The sequence below is a fragment of the Nomascus leucogenys genome, chromosome 3 (assembly GCF_006542625.1).
Source record: "Nomascus leucogenys isolate Asia chromosome 3, Asia_NLE_v1, whole genome shotgun sequence".
Taxonomy (NCBI): Eukaryota; Metazoa; Chordata; class Mammalia; order Primates; family Hylobatidae; genus Nomascus; species Nomascus leucogenys.
This window is the reverse complement of record NC_044383.1, coordinates 9,017,206-9,033,512: the sequence shown is the minus strand read 5'-3', so window position 1 is coordinate 9,033,512 and position 16,307 is coordinate 9,017,206. Positions and strand designations below refer to the sequence as shown.

Sequence of the window (16,307 nt, the reverse complement as noted above, 5' to 3'; positions counted from 1 at the left end):
TATCTTGGGGCACGGTTATCTATGGTGTGCCTATCTTGTATTTTTTTTTTTTTTTTTTTTTTTTAAGATTGAGTCTCGCTCTGTCACCTAGGCTGGAATGCAGTGGCGTGATCACGGCTTACTGCAACCTCCGCCTCCCGGGTTCAAGCAATTCTTCTGCCTCAGCCTCCTGAGTAGTGGGGACTACAGGCACCCGCCACCGCACCCGGCTAATTTTTGTATTTTTAGTAGAGACGGGGTTTCACCATGTTGGTCAGGATGGTCTCGATCTCCTGACCTTATGATCCACCCACCTTGGCCTCCCAAAGTGCTGGGATTACAGGCGTGAGCCACCGCACCTGGCTTCTTGTAATTTTTTTCTTTTTTTCTTTTTCTGCTTGTAAGTTTATTCAATGCAAAATAAACCTCGCCAGTTTTACTGAGGTGGCTGACCACATCCACGACCAAATATACCTCTAAACTGAAATTCGGTTGCTGACCCAGCCCCAGCCTCAGCTTTCTCATTGGCACCAGGGGGGACAGCACTCCGTCTGTGGGTGTCTCTTTCTCTCCATGGCTATCTGTCTGTGGGTGTCTCTCTCTGTCTGTGGGTGTCTCTGTCTGTGGGTGTCTCTGTCTGTGGGTGTCTCTCTCCATCTGTGGGTGTCTTTCCCATCTGTGGATATTTCTCCTTGTCTATGGGTGTCTCTTCCTGTCTGTGGGTGTCTCTCCCCATCTGTGGGTGTCTGTGGGTGTCTCCCGTCTGTGGGTGTCTGTCTGTGGGTATCTCTCCTCGTCTGTGGGTGTCTCTTCTCATCTGTGGGTGTCTCTCCCTGTCTGTGGGTGTCTCTGTTGGCTTCCACTCGTGTGGGTCTTGCAGGTCGGTCACGCTCCAGACCTTTAGGCTGCAGCCTGCCAGTCTCTGGACGGCTGTGGTGTGGGGTAGCAGACACGCTCTCCAGGGGCAGATGGTGGTAATCGCAGAGATTCTGGATCCACGTGTGGGTGAGGTACCAGTAGAAATGTCTCCAGGCAAACTCCTTCCCGCAGCCTCAGGACCTGAGAGACTGCCCATGACGTGAAGGTTGGGCATATTCTCATCTGCCAGCTCCAGGTCTTAGGCAGGTGGACATTCTTCTTGGCCACCATGACTCCCTCCTTAAAAAGGAGTTCATAAATAGCAATCTGGTTCTTCTTAGGCATCAACATCTCTGCGGCTGTAGGGTCCGGGGCCGGGGCTGGAAAGCGCGATTTTTTTCTAACTGATCCCTGCTGATGGCATCTAGATTGTTCCTGGTTTTTCACCGTACTAGGGCTGTGATGAGCATCTTGGTGCATTTCGGATGACATCTCCGGATACAGTTACAGAACGAGTATTTTTGAGGTTCTTGAGGCATGTTGCCAAGTTGTTTCCAGAAAGCTGCACAGATTTATTCTGTACAGCCTAGAATTCTAGAATCACAGGGTTCTGCACAGCCTAGAATTCTAGAATCACAGGGTTCTGCAAAGCTAGAATTCTAGAATCACAGGGTTCTGCACAGCCTAGAATTCTAGAATCACAGGGTTCTGCACAGCTAGAATTCTAGAATCACAGTGTTCTGCACAGCCTAGAATTCTAGAATCACAGGGTTCTACACAGCTAGAATTCTAGAATCACAGGCTCCTAGGGTTGCAAGGACACTTTGGAGTGTCTACCTCAGCTTCTCATGAAGTGTGGGAATTCTGAGGCCGTGGCGGAGGAAGTGTTTTCGAGCTTCAGTGCTTTCGGTGCTTCTGGTGACAGCGCTCACTGCCTCTGCTTGCTGTACCGGGACCAGCTGATGGAACAGACAGGGAGGGACTTTTTATCTGGCCATTGGCCATTGCCACGCACTTTGTGTACCCCGTTTTGTGTAATTCTGACTACAACCTTGTGGGCTCTAGGCAGGTCATTGCCGTTTTGCAGGTGGGGCTGTTGAGGCCACAGGAGATGAAATAAGCTGCTGTCCCCCAGCCATTGAGTGCTGATAGGACCAGGAGTGCCACTTGGCGTGGCCAACCCCAGACCCTGTGCGTGTTACCTCTAAGCTACATTCTAGAGCAGACTTTTTGCCCACACAAGCCTTAAATGTGGACTGGGGACAGTGGCTCACACCTGTAATCCCAGCACTTTGGGAGGACAAGGTGGGCAGATCACCTGAGGCCAGGGGTTCGAGACCAGTCTGGCCAACATTGTGTACTGAAAATACAAAAATTAGCCAGGCGTGGTGGTGCATGCCTATAGTCCCAGCTACTCGGGAGGCTGAGGCACGAGAATTGCTTGAACCTGGGAGGCAGAGGTTGCAGTGAGCCAAGATTGCGCCATTGCACTCTAGCCTGGGCAACAGAGCAAGACTCCATCTCGAAAAAAACGAAAAACAAACGTTAAATGTATTTTTGAGGCTGTGTTTAAAAATGGGGAGATTTTACACAAAATATCCAGATTTCTGGATTCTCTTGAAGAATCAGAAGATCTGACAATACTAAGCCTCACATTCCTGCACATGCAGCAGCGTCGCTGGAGCCACTGCCTCCATTAGTTAGGGTTTACCGCAGACCCTGCCCCTCCCTGTTGTCCCTGTCTCCAGACGGCAGAGTCAGTTGCCATTGATCGTGTGCCGTTTGGTGTTTTTTTCAAAGTAGAGAAGTACTTCTTCATGCTGTGTCTCTATCAAAAATGGGCAAGTGAAAGATGTTTCAAGAAATAACAGGATTTTCTTTTTAGTAACGAAAAATTTCTAGTGTGTTTCTCATATAAATAAGATGCGTCCTGTATGTAGTCAGGGTTCCTCAGAGAAGCCCGAAGCTACAGGATATAGATATGTAGAGAGATTGACTGTGGAGGCTTGGCGAGTCCAAAATCTGCAGGGCAGGGCTGGCAGGCTGGGGACTCAGGAATGCGCTGCAGCAGAGTCCTAAGGCAGCGTGCTGGTGAGATTCTTGCTCGGGGAAGGTCAGTCTTTGTTCTAGTAAAGCCTGCAACTGGTTGGATGCGGTCCACCTGCATTGCGGAAGGGAATGTACTCTCCTCCTAGTTCACCGATTTAAATGTTAATCTCATCCAAAAACACCTTCACAGAAACATTCAGAATAATGTTTGACCACATATCTGGGCACCGTGGCCCAGCCAAGTGGACATATTAAGTTAACCCTTGTAGTCCCTTTTTAAACTTACACCCATTGCAACTTAGGTCGCTGCTATGGAGCAAACCACAGAACCTGGTCTCTTAACTCATTTACCCAGGCTGACCCGTTAGGCCTTTGAGTCACCAACACCTCACTAGAGAACAAGCATAATGAAGAAGCTCTGCTGTAATTCGTTAATGTTAACACTTTTTTCTTTAAAGATGTCTCATGCTGAGCTTGGTGGCACACGCCTGTAATCCCAGCACTTTGGGAGGCTGAGGTGAGAGGATGGCTTGAGCCCAGAGGTTCGAGACCAGCCTGGGCAACATAGTAAGATTCCGTCTCTACAAAAAAGAAAAAAAATAGTAGTCTCATAATTATCAAAACCACTATTCCAGATCATGGATAATAATAGTCAGAACAGGTATATTGTTGAAAAAGGAAAAACAAAAAACAAAAAGCGGAAGCAGTCGCTTTCAGCTTTGTAATACTGCAGCAAATGTCATAGTGGACAAGGGTTTGTTTAAAGTAGGAGATTAGTGGGGTCTCTGCTGATGGGGGTTCTGGGTGTTTAAAAACCAGAGAAAGGAACCGGCGGTTTTAGGGACTAGGTCCCAGCTTCTCAGGACAGCCCGAGGACCCTCGAAGAGCTGCCATCACCGTGCTCTCCTCGGCTGTGGTTCACTGCTGGTGACGTCCACCCTGCACTGCAGGACACAGGGGCACAGGCTGAGCGGTGCCCACCAAGGAGGCAGGAGCAGCGGGTGGAGGCGCCAGGGCAGACTGTCCCTCTCCCAGAAATGGAGTGATTTACATTTGGCATCTGTTTGGACCTGAGAGTGGGAATTGACTTTGTAATTTCTTCTGTCATGCCGCTCTCAGAAAATTAAGCTGTTTACCCGACAGACTATGGAAGGTTAATGGCTCTTCTGGGAAAGGTCAAGTGGTCATTTGCAGGGAGGCTGTGCTGAATAATCGGAAACAGCAGAAGAATACAGCATAAAATCGCATCTGACTCCTCCTCCTGGGCTTCCCCCTTTCTTTGCAGCATCCACGGGTTCCTCTTTGTGGCTAGAACATTCACGTCCTAAGTGGGGCTGCCGTTGGCTGGGTTAAACCAGTAACCAGTAACAGGGAAAATACATCGCATCTCTAGTGTGTGGAGATTACCGGGCCTTCATATTAAAAAAAATTTTTAAGTGCTTATATTTGCTGTGTCTCTAAAAAATGTTCTCAGGTAACAGTTGGCCTCAAGATGCCTTTTTGTTTTTCTGAATGAATAAGGAATAAAGAAAAATTCTGGGCACTATAAAATGAAGCCCAGATTCAGTTTTTAAAAAAATAAATGTTAAAGTTTCTCATTTTGATTTCTGGAAGTTCGTGTTCTCCTTAGACTCTAAAGATTAGCATGCAAAGACAAGGTTTTGATTGTGTATTTTAAGTTGCACGTTCAGTTTTTTTAAAATCCCATCCAGGACTAAATTTAAACATAAGAAAATCCAGGTTTCTTTTGCTTTAGAAGAGGCTGCAGGGAACACGAGGCCAGCGGAAGTGGCGCCGCGTGGGTCCCTTTAGGAGGTTTTACCAGATGATGGGAGGTGCTTGCTCCCGTCCACCCAACCTCTAGCTCCTCCAGCCGGCCCCAGGGTAGCTGAGGGACAGGGGTCTGGGCCCAGAAGCCCCCAGAATCCTCAGCCCCAAACAGAGCTGTACCTGTCGCAGTGGAGTAGTTTTGTTGATTTCAGGTTTTCTTTTGTTGCTGGGTAAACATTTCCTGTGTGGGGTACGTTCTTTCCTCTGTCCTGGCTTACTTCCACACATCACTTCCTTACCCACCTCGATGCCCTCCTTCTCCTGGCACAGGTGGGCAGGAGGGGACGAGGGTCGTGGCCTTCAAGGGCCTGCACAGGGCCTTGCCTGTGGTGGCATGGCCACCCTGGTCCTCAGCAGGGTGCTCAGCGGATTCCAGGGTGCTCAGCGGATTCCAGGGTGCTCCCTAGACCTGGACCTGCCCTTCACTTCCTTTTAGCTTAGGTCTCAGCTTTCCATGCCTCTCCTGCCTCCCTGAACCCAGCCTGTCCCCCGCCCTGTTCAAGCAGACTGCCCCTCACCTGGCTCCTGCCCTTTAAAGTTTGTCTGTGGGCTTCTTTGCTTCCCCACCAGACTGTGAGTCCCTGGGGAGCAGGCCTGGGGCTGGGAGTGTCCCCGAGTTCTGCAAAGGGCTGTGGAGCATCTGGGGTTGTTAATGCCAAGGGGGACCATGGTAACCTGGGCCATTTGCAGCACCAGCCAGTGCAGGCCTCAGGACCTGGTGTCCCCTCACCATTTCCTGAGAACTCTGGACCCCACTAAGGAAATCATCAGACCAAAGTAGCTGATTGTCCAACTGGGAAAAAGAAAAGGTAGTACCTTTTTAGGCCATGTAAATGCAAAATATAGATTTGAAGTCTGCGTTTAAGACATGAACTTAGAGATTTCTAAGCCTGTTTTGGGGGGTCACTCTAAAAGGGAGGGCATTTGCAGGTCCCCCCTCTGGGAGCATTCACAGCATCCCAGCCAGCCTGTGTCCCTGTGCCGTGACCCCAGAGCACAGAGCCTTGGAGGCTGTGGAACAGGCCTGGGGTTCACTGTGGAGAGTCCCAAGCCCACGTCACGACAGGAGATGCCCACACCTTCAACAAACAGACTCCAAGCTCCAAAGCTGCCTAACAGGGGAGTGGCAGGGGACCAGCCCTGGCAAGGCCCGGGTTTGGCTGAAGCCCGTACCTGCAGCCCAGCTTGTAAATTTAGCCGGGAAGCATCTGAGGCAGGCAGTGGAGGACGCACAGGGGTGAGCGGTTCATCCCACAGGTGTGGCTGGGTGACTCCTACAGCTTCAAGGCATCAGGTGGGGCAGAAAGGGACAGGCAGGGTCCCCAGGAGTGGTGGAGCCCCGGGGCAGCTCCCAAGGAGCTCAGTTCTCACACCCCAGGTGGTCACAGAACACATTTCAACCCCCTAAACTGAACAGGGCTGTGTTCATTTTTTCCTTCCCCCAGCTCATATCTTATTGCCTGTGTCAGCCTGGGTGGGCAGTTATTTATAATAATACTCTCCTATCTCATCTGGGCAGTTTCTGCCTGCAAGGTACCAAGTTAATAACTTTGCATGCATTATTTTGTTCAAGCTTCACAGCAATCTGTGAGGTAGGTATTGTTTGTTGTTCATTTTGCCCATTTTACAGATCAGGAAACTGAGGCCCACAGGCGTAAGCAACCCAAAGTCACACCATTAGAAGGCGGCGAGATCTGAACGCTCAAGTCAGCATGCCCTCTTCTTCCCTCTTGTTTTCTGCATACGTGCTTTCTCCACATCTCCCAAATCCTAGGGCATGGCAGGAGGAGAGGGAAACTGATGTGATGGTGGATGGCAAAACATTTTAGTGGTTCCAAGAATCAAGCCCCCTTGTGTATTCTTGGGTTTCAATGAACTGCGTCTTCAGAGCAGCGCAGGTTAAACCACTTTCTCCCCTCATTGTAGTCAATTGGCTTTGTTGAGCCAGAGCAAACTGGCCCACCACGTGTCTGGACTGTGGGTGCCTTGAGGCTCAGTGACGCCATCATAGGGTGTAGGGTTGGCCAGGCGGGGCTGCAGCCAGCCACCAAGCCAGCACTGGGCTCAAAGAGCCGTGAGGCCATTTTGAGAAAGGAATGCTCACTCGTGCAGAGCCTGTCTCCACCTCCACGAGACAGGGGAAGAAACAGTTGTCTTCTCATAAAAGCATCTGGCACCCATGAAACCTGGCATCTCGCTTGACCTCCAGCTAATAGGGGATGCAGCAGGGTGCTGTGGAACTAATGGAGTTCTCTTCTTCAGCCAGCAATTAGGGGTTAATTATTAGCAATTAGGGGTTCGCCACATACCCTGTGGACCTGCTGTTCCTTCCCAGGACACAGGTCACTTGTCATTCTCTGTGTTAGCAACTGAAACCATCTGCCCTCTGGGTCCCCTGTTAATCATTGCAGCAGGGTCCCCACGAGTCTGACAGCAGGGGCACGTTCTGTGTGACCCATGGCATCCCTGGAGCTGCTGGTTGCTGCACTCTCCCCACTGGGTGTGGCGGCCTGCCACCCGGCCCTGTGGTGCTGGTCCCCTGCAGTCATTCTCAGCGTAGCGCCTGGACTGCCCCTCAGCCCCGGCTTGGCTCTGCAGCCAGCGGGACAGGCCCGGTGCTCAGCTCCCAATGCTTAGCATCCTGCAGTCAGCTCCCCGTGCTCGGCTCCTCGTGCTCAGCTTCCCGTGCTCAGCATCCCGTGCTCCATTCTGCTCTCTCCTAGGCGTTACTACAAGGAGACCTCTGGCCTGATGCTGGACGTTGGTCCCTACATGAAGGCGCTTGAGGTACCAGCCCTGGTTCTGTCCCAAGCTCTCTTCAGACCTCAGGGCACCTGGGACTTTTTGGGTCTTTGTTGAGAAGAGGCTGTGCTTAATTAACGTACAAATGGCCTTTTGTGTTTCCACAAAGGCTGCCTTCCTATTCTGGGCTCCCCTGGCCGGGCCCTCGGGCCCTCAGCTGTCCTCCTCCCTCCCCTTCTCTCCCTTCTCGTCCTCCCCATCCTCCAGTGGGAGCAGCCCCCCTGCCCACCGTGGACCCTGCCGCTCTCCCAGCTGCTCTCTGCCACGCTCCTCTCGGGCTTGTGGCTTCTGTATCAGTGCTGACCACCGGTCTTATTCCTGACCCTGGGCATCTGCAGCACCTCAAGCTTGACAGGTCCTCACTGGCCTCCTTCCTGACTTCCCCTTCAGTTTCCAAGGCCATCTGTGGCCAGGCCTCCAGGTGGGGCTCCCCTGGGTCCACTCTGGCCCAGGTCCCATTAGCTGCCCCAGGTCAGCCTCACATCTCATCCCATCCTCACAGCTGCAGCAGCTCCTGCCTGCCTGCCGTCAGGTGGGAAGGAGAGGCAGACGAGCAGAGGCCCAGGAGGCCTGTGATGAGCTGGGAGTGGGCAGGGGAGAAGAGGGCGAGAAGGGATGAAAGGACGGAATTGCAGGCGAGTGAGCAGAGCACTGCTCTGCTGGCCCTTGGGAGCCCTGTAGTTTGGGCAGCTCTTGGATGCCTTCTGCTGTGGGTAAGGCCTTTGAGCAGATGGCAGGGTGCCTGGTGCTAGGTAACCTGAGCGACCTGGGCAGCCCTTTCTGGACCTGTGAGGCTCCTGCCTGTGAGATGAGTTCTCAGGCCACAGCATCCTGCTTCTTCAAGGGCCTTGACTCTTGGGGACACATTTGGGACAGGGTTTCCGTGGTTGGGCATACACCTGTTCCTTGATCCCAAACTCATGCCGTGTCCCTCTGTCTTTTCCCAGTATGCCTGTGGCATCAAAGCCGAGGTGGTGGGGAAGCCTTCTCCTGAGTTTTTCAAGTCTGCCCTGCAAGCGATAGGAGTGGAAGCCCACCAGGTAGGTTGGCGCCTTGTGAAGTGGGTCGGGGGAGGCAGCCCCGTCAGGGAGGCCCTGGAGCTTGGAATGGATTGCAGGACTCAGGCAGCCTGTGGGGTTGGCCGGGCAGCCAAGCGTGGGCTCCCTGTGAGAGCTGACCTGGCTGGGAAGGAGGAGGAAGACAGCAAACGAAATCCACTGAATAGTTTCAACCGTGAAGTTACTTTCAGTGTGAAAGCAAGAAGCAGAAATGCCTATGGCTTTTCCTGAGTTTTTGCTGCTTCTCTGAAAGGATAAGAATTGACAAGTCCTATCAGTGTGTTAATATATCTCACTGGCAAGACAGTGTAACAGCAAGATTACAGCAATATGGAAGAAATAATAAAGTCACTCATTTTGCGACCTTTATATTTTGACTATTTTGGGATAGATTGCCTTTCAAACTTCCGAATTTTAGAAAGGAAGAAGAATAGGTTAGGATTTTATTGTCTACACCTACCCCACCCCCACCCTAAGTGAGTCTGGCTTCGTCCTCCAGTGGGTTTTTTTTTCTTTTTTTTTTTTTTTTTTTTGAGTCAGTGTCTCCATTTGTCACCCAGGCTGGAGTGCAGTGGCACTATCTCAGCTCACTGCAACCTCCACCTCCTGGGTTCAAGCAATTCTCCTGCCTCAGCCTCCTGATGAGCTGGGACTACAGGTGCGTGCCACCACGCCAGCTAATTTTTTATTTTTAGTAGAGACGGTTTCACCATGTCGGCCAGGCTGGTCTCAAATTCCTGACCTCAGGTGATCTGCCCACCTTGGCCTCTCAAAGTGCTGGGATTACAGGTGTGAGCCACCATGCCCAGCCCCAGCTAACTTTTGTATTTTCCATTGAGATGGGGTTTTGCCATGTTGCCCAGGCTGGTCTTGAACTCCTAGCTCAAGCCATCCTCCTGCCTCGGCCTCCCAAAGTGCTGGGATTACAGGCATGAGCCACCACACACAGCCCCTCCAGCAGGTTTTCTGAAAGATTGTAAGGAATAGTGGGCAGCCGGCATGGTGGCTCACGCCTGTAGTCCCAACACTTTGGGAGGCTGAGGCGGGTGGATCACTTGAGGTCAGGAATTTGAGACCAGCCTGGCCAACATGATGAAATCCCATCTCTACTAAAAATACAGAAAAACAAAAAAAATTAGCTGGGCGAGGTGGTGCATGCCTGGTAATCCCAGCTACTTGGGAAGCTGAGGGATGAGAATTGCTTGAACCTGGGAGGCAGAAGTTGCAGTGAGCCAAGATCACGCCACTGCACTCCACCTGGGTGATAGAGCAAGACTCCTCAAAAAAAAAGGAAAAAAGAAACAGAGTCCACAGCTGCCCCAGGCTGTCCTGCTGCCTCCTCGGAAGTGGGCAGCAGAAGCATGGGTTGGGGGTCCCCCAGGTGTCAAGCCGGGTGCATGTTTCCCCTGTGTGTATTTCGGTCCAGAACACTGGTGCCTCAAGGTGCTTTGAGAAAGATGGCCCAAAGCTGCCGAAGTCTAGACACTGCACCTGCACCTGCCCTGAGATCCATAGAGATGTCAAAAGACGCAGGCTCTCTGGAGTCCCCAGAAAACACCTGGGAAATGTCACGTTAGTCTGTTAGAGAAGGAAAGGTTTGTGTTCTGAATGAGTGAGAACTGCAGCAATAAATAACCTGGCTTTTTACTACCTTGCTTCATAGGGCAGAATTTTGTTTTTTATTATGAGAGATTTCAAACATACAGAAAAGTAGAGAGAATGATACAGACCCCCATTATATCCATCACCCAGCTTCAGTGGTTAAGATTTTGCCACATTCCTTTCTTCTATCCTCTTTTTTTCGTTTTAAAAAATTTACTGGCTGGGTGTGGTGGCCCACGCCTGTAATCCCAGCACTTTGGGAGGCCGAGGCAGGTGGATCACCTGAGGTCAAGAGTTCAAGACCAGCCTAGCCAACATGGTGAAACCCTGTCTCTAATAAAATATAAAAATTAGCTGGGTGTGGTGGTATGCACCTGTAATCCCAGCTACTCAGGAGGCTGAAGCAGAATTGCTTGAGCCCAAGAGGTGGAGGTTGCAGTGAGCCAAAACTGCACCACTGCATTCCAGCCTGGGCGACAGAGTGAGACTCCATTTCCAAGTAATAATAATAATAATATAATAAATTTACTTATTTTTTGCTGTCATATTTTAAAGCGAATCTCAATTGTATCCTTTCATATTGTAGCATGACTTTAAAAAAATTGTGATTTTTAGATATAACTACAATACATTAAAACTCCTAACATGGCCAACAGGCATACAAAAAGATACTCAATATCATCATTCATCAGGAAATGCGGATCAAAACCCCAGTGAGATACCACTTCACACTAAGATGACTGTATAGTTAAAAAAAAAATAGAAAATAACAAGTGTTGGCAAGGATGTAGAGAAATTGGAACCCTTCTCTATTGCTGGTAGGAAGGTGAAATGACAATGTTGCCACAGTCGGCCACTTGGTGGTTCCTCAAAGTTAAACATAGAATTTGCCATATGACTCAGCAACCCATTTCCAGGTGTACACCCAGAAGAACTGAAACAGGTGTTCAAACAAAAACTTGTACAAAAATATCCATAGCAGCTCCATACACAATAGCCAAAAGATAGAAAAAACCAAGATACCTGCCCATCAACTGATAAAGGATAACCAAATGTGGTATGTCCGTACAGTGGAATATTATTCAGCCATAAAGAGGAATGAAGTTCTGACACATGCCACAGTGTAGATGAACCTTGGTAGCATTATGCTAAGTGAAGGAAGCCAAACACAAAGGACATATATCGTATCCTTCCATGTATAGCAAATGTCTAGAATAGGGAAATCCATAGAGATGAAAAGCAGATTAGTGGTTGTCAGGGGCACAGGGGAATGGGGAGTGCTGCTTCAGGGTACGAGGTCTCCTTTTGGAGTGATACAAATATTCTGGAACTGGGCCGGGCGCGGTGGCTCACACCTGTAATCCCAGCACTTTGGGAGGCTGAGGAGGGTGAATCACTTGAGGTCAGGAGTTCGAGACCAGCCTGGCCAACATGGTGAAACCCTGTCTCTACTAAAAATACAAACATTAGCCAGGCGTGGTGGTGTGCGCCTATAATCCCAGCCACTTGGGAGGCTGAGGCGGGAGAATTGCTTGAACCCAGGAGGTGGAGATTGCAGTGAGCTGAGATCGTGCCACTGCACTCCAGCCTGGGCGACAGAGCCAGACTCTGTCTAAAAAAAAAGAAAAACAAATATTCTAGAACTGGACAGTGATGATGGTTGCACAAGGTTCTGAATGTGCTCAATGCCAGTGAATTGAATACTCTGGTCACAGTCATAAATTTAATGTGTATTTTACCACAATAAAAATTTTAAAACCACCTAAAAAATTAACAGTGATTTTTGTTAGTATTATTTAATACCAACCCATATTTAAATTTCCTTGACTGTCTCAGAAATGCTCTTTTACCACTGATCTGTTGGAATCCAATCTGAAGAAGCTCCGTGACTTGTGTGTGGTTTTTATGTTTCCTAAGCCTCTCTTTTTAGCCCTCCATCATGGAACATTTGAAATATCTATGTCAGTAGAGAGGGCAGCTCACGGAACTCCTAGGTACCCATCACTGTGCTTTAATAATTATCAACTAATAACCACTTTAAAATTGTTTTCAACTTTTCATTTTGAAGTAACTTGACACTCACAAAAATTTGCAAACATAGTACAAAACGTTCACATGTGCCCTTCACCAGCTTCCCCATCGTCACCAAACGATGATAAAACCAGGAAATCAACACAGGCACAAGGCGGTTAGCTAACCTAGAGACCTTATTCAGACACCACCAGTCATCCCACTCATGGCTTTCTGGGCACACGTTGCATGTAGCAGTCATGTCCATAGTGTCCTTTATCTGTGAACTCTGATCACCTGTTGAGGAGGTGTCTTCCAGAGTTCTCCACTGTCGTTACTATTTGTCCCTTTTAATAAGTATCTTTTTTTAAATTATTTATTTATTTTTTGAGGCGGAGTCTTGCTCTGTCTGTCACCCAGACTGGAGTGCAGTGGTGCTATCTCTGCTCACTGCAAGCTCCGCCTCCCGGGTTCACGCCATTCTCCTGCCTCAGCCACCCGCGTAGCTGGGACTACAGTTGCCCGCCACCACACCTGTGTAATTTTTGTTTTTGTATTTTTAGTAGAGATGGGGCTTCACCGTGTTATCCAGGATGGTCTCGATTTCCTGACCTCGTGATCTGCCCGCTTCATCTCCCAAAGTGCTGGGATTACAAACGTGAGCCACCGCACCCGGCCTTTTTTTTTTTTTTTTTTTTTTTTTGAGCAGGAGTCTCATTCTGTCACCCAGTCTGGAGTGCAATAGCGCCATCTCGGCTCACTGCAACTTCCACCTCCCAGGTTCAAGTGATTCTCCTGCCTCAGCCTTCTGAGTAGCTGGGATTACAGGCGCCCGCCACCAAGCCCAGCTAATTTTTGTATTTTTAGTAGAGACAGGGTTTCTCCATGTTGGCCAGGCTTGTCTTGAACTCCTGACCTCAGGTGATCTGCCTGCCTTGGCCTCCCAAAGTGCTGGGATTATAGGCATGAGCCACTGGGCGTCCGGCCTTCATTGGTGTATTTTATGTGTGGCCCAGTATGGCCCAGGGAAGGCAAAAGATGGGACACCCCTGCCGTAGAGGTTTATGATCAAAATACTGTATTTAAAGCTGCTGGGAATAATTTTTTTGTGTGGGTGGTATTCCCCCAAGTGGATGCTCTTTGAATTCATTTTCATTTTGATGTTTAGGGAATTGGCTTAACATTTATATTTGTTTTGTAGTTATGTAAAATATTCATATGGTTCTAAAATCCACAAAGCAAGACATATTCAAGGAAGTCTAACTTCTTTTCCTTCTATTTTGTTTTTACCTGTCTCTTGTAGTTAGCCATGTTTATAAATATTATAGCTATAAATATTTTATGAGTATTACAGCTTACTTTTTTATTTAAAAAATAAGCAACTATGTATATATTTGTATTCCCCTCATAGGATGAATTTAAGAGACAATAAATTCTCAAAATAATTTGTTTTATATATAGTGAGAAAGGCTAATGCTTTAATCTGAGTTTAAAAATCAGTATTTAAAAGTTTATAAGTAGGCCGGGCATGGTGGCTCATGCCTGTAATCCCAGCACTTTAGGAGGCCAGGGAGGGCGGATCACCTGAGGTCAGGAGTTCAAGACCAGCCTGGGCAACATGGCGAAACCCCATCTCTACTACAAATACAAAAATTAGCCGGGCATGGCAGCAGGTGCCTGTAATCCCAGCTACTCAGGAGGCTGAGGTGGGAGAATCGCTTGAACCCAGGAGGCGGAGGTTACAGTGAGCCGAGATCGGGCCACTGCCCTCCAGCCTGGGTGACAGAGTGAGACTCCGTCTTAAAAAATAAGTGGTATGATCACAACCATATCAAACAGCCCCTTTACCCTGACCCAAAACCCAAACAAAAACAAAACCCTGCCACTGCCTGGAAAATAAGACCTGGCCGGGCGCAATGGCTCACGCCTGGAATCCCAGCACTTTGGGAGGCCGAGGTGGGCAGATCAGTAGAGCCCAGAAGTTTGAGACCAGCCTGGGCAACACGGTAAAACCCCGTCTCTACAAAAAAATAAATAGGCAGATGCAGTGGCATGTGCCAGTGGTTCCAGCTACTTGGGGGGGCTGAGGTGGGCAGATTGCTTGAGCCCAGGAGGTTGAGGTTGCAGCGAGCTGAGATTGCACCACCGCACTCCAGCCTGGGCAACAGAGCGAGACCCTGTCTCAAAAAAAACATAGGAAAGCAAGAAGGAAGGAAGGAAAGAAGGAAGGAAGGAGGGAAGGAGAAGGGGAAGGGAAGAGAGGGGAGGAGACGAGACTGGCTGTCCAGATGGCATTGCTGGTGATATTTGGATGGTCCGACCTTGGGTGATCTCCCTGCCTTTTTCTTTTGGCATTTTCAGTTATTTTCACAGTCAGCTTCCTTCACATTTCGAATGAGATACAGCCCACCTCACTGCCGAAAGAAGACCCCTCGTGAGGGTCTGGTGAATCTGGGTTTGTGGTTTTCGGATGCTGGGGCAGTGTGTCCAGGAGGGAGCGGGGCTGTGGATTCCTGGTGGGTCACCGTGGCTGCTTGAGGTTTTGGTCACTGCCGCTGCCATTCACCCTGAGCATCTGTGGCCCTGGAGAGCGAAAGACTTGTTTCCTCTAGTGGCTCCGAGCATATGTGGCAAAGCTGTGTCTTATTTACCTCCCACATCGTCGTCCTCTCCCACCCTCATGTGACATTTTTGCCTGTCCCCTTGACAGTGGGGCAGCAGCTGCATGTTCCGAACGTCCCCACCCTGCCGTTTTCCTAAAATGGTCACTAACGTTATTTGACTCTCAGGATGTGTAGACATTTTAAAGCAGTATTTCAAGGTAAGGCCATTTCAAATGAACTGTGTCTTATGCACAGGGTAATAATTCTCTGTTCCTGGCTTTTTTATTTTTAATGAAAAACGCCTGCGAGGACCTCTCTTGCTGCTGAAGTGCCAGGCTGTGGCAAACCTTAAATTTTTCCAGCTGCTTTAATCAATAAAGTTATCACCAGTCATTTCCCTTGACCACTGCCGCTTCCCGAGACCCTGACCTGCTTCTTGCTGCTGAGTTTTCAGTCTGCACTCAGAATAGATATAACTCCCCAAATCCAATTTTCATTTTAACCTTTCCTCAGTGGCCTAGAAATCACAGATTGCTGGTATTACGCTAATAGATTGGAAATTCAAACCTCTTAGAGGCAACCTGGCCCTTTCTAGGATTCAGTAATAAGGCAAAGAATAACATACCTTAAAGGTTACTTCTAGAAATATCTAATTCTCACGGTTTAAGCTTCTGAATCAGTGGATGGTTTTATAGCTTCATATGAACGCCCAAGTGATGTGAAGGTTTTGGCAGTTTTCCATCATCATAAGAAGTTCTGTGGGATGCAAATCATGCAGGTTTAGTGGAGATTGAGACTGTTCAAACCAGAGCACTTAGTTAGATGTGGCAGCCAAGGAGCCTGGTCTGGAGGGGCCCGTTCCACAGGTGAGGAGCCTGAGGCTTAGAGATGAAACACCTTGTCATAGGCGCTTTGTATTCCCACCATGAGGTTAAGACAGGATTTCTCAGGCTGGGTGCGGTGGCTCACACCTGTAATCCCAGCACTTTGGGAGGCCGAGGTGGATCACCAGCCCAGGAGTTTGAGACCAGCCTGAGTAACATGGTGAAACCCTGTCTCTACAAAAAATACAAAAGTTAACTGGGCATGGTGGCTGGCACATGCCTGTGGTCCCAGCTGCTCAGGAAGCTGACGCACGAGAGTCGCTTGAATCTGGGAGGCGGGGGTTGCAGTGAGCTGAGATAGCACCACTGTACTCCAGGCTGGACAAGAGAGTAAGACCTTCTCTCAAAAGAAACCAACAAACCCCCCCAGATTTCTCAACCTCGACACTTGACATTTTTGGACTGGGTCATTTTGTGGTGAGGGGATGTCCTATGTGTTGTAGGTGCTAAACAGCATCCCACTGTCCACCCACTACATGGGACCACCCCCTTCCCAAGCTGTGAAACCAAAATTGTCTCTAGACATTGTCAGATGTGCCCTGGGGAGAACCACATTATTAAGAGAACGGTTACAGAGAACTCTAGTACTGAACCCAAGATTACTTTGCTAATGAGGAATGAAGCCAGGCGCC

General features: G+C 49.1%; 1 protein-coding gene and 1 pseudogene across 6 annotated transcripts in view; both read left to right on the top strand.

Annotated features, from left to right (window-relative positions):
* LHPP (phospholysine phosphohistidine inorganic pyrophosphate phosphatase) overlaps positions 1-16,307 on the top strand; it is a 148,556-nt gene that overhangs the window by 24,878 nt on the left and 107,371 nt on the right. For all 6 annotated transcript variants that reach the window (XR_004028500.1, XR_004028502.1, XM_003277767.1 and 3 more), the window contains exons 4-5: positions 7,440-7,503; positions 8,466-8,558. Coding sequence is in view for 4 of the 6 variants with exons in the window: in XM_003277767.1 (XP_003277815.1) it covers positions 7,440-7,503; positions 8,466-8,558 (157 nt within the window). In the remaining 2 variants the exon portion in view is untranslated. The remainder of the gene's footprint in view (positions 1-7,439; positions 7,504-8,465; positions 8,559-16,307) is intronic.
* Positions 553-1,208, top strand: LOC115833056 (annotated as a pseudogene).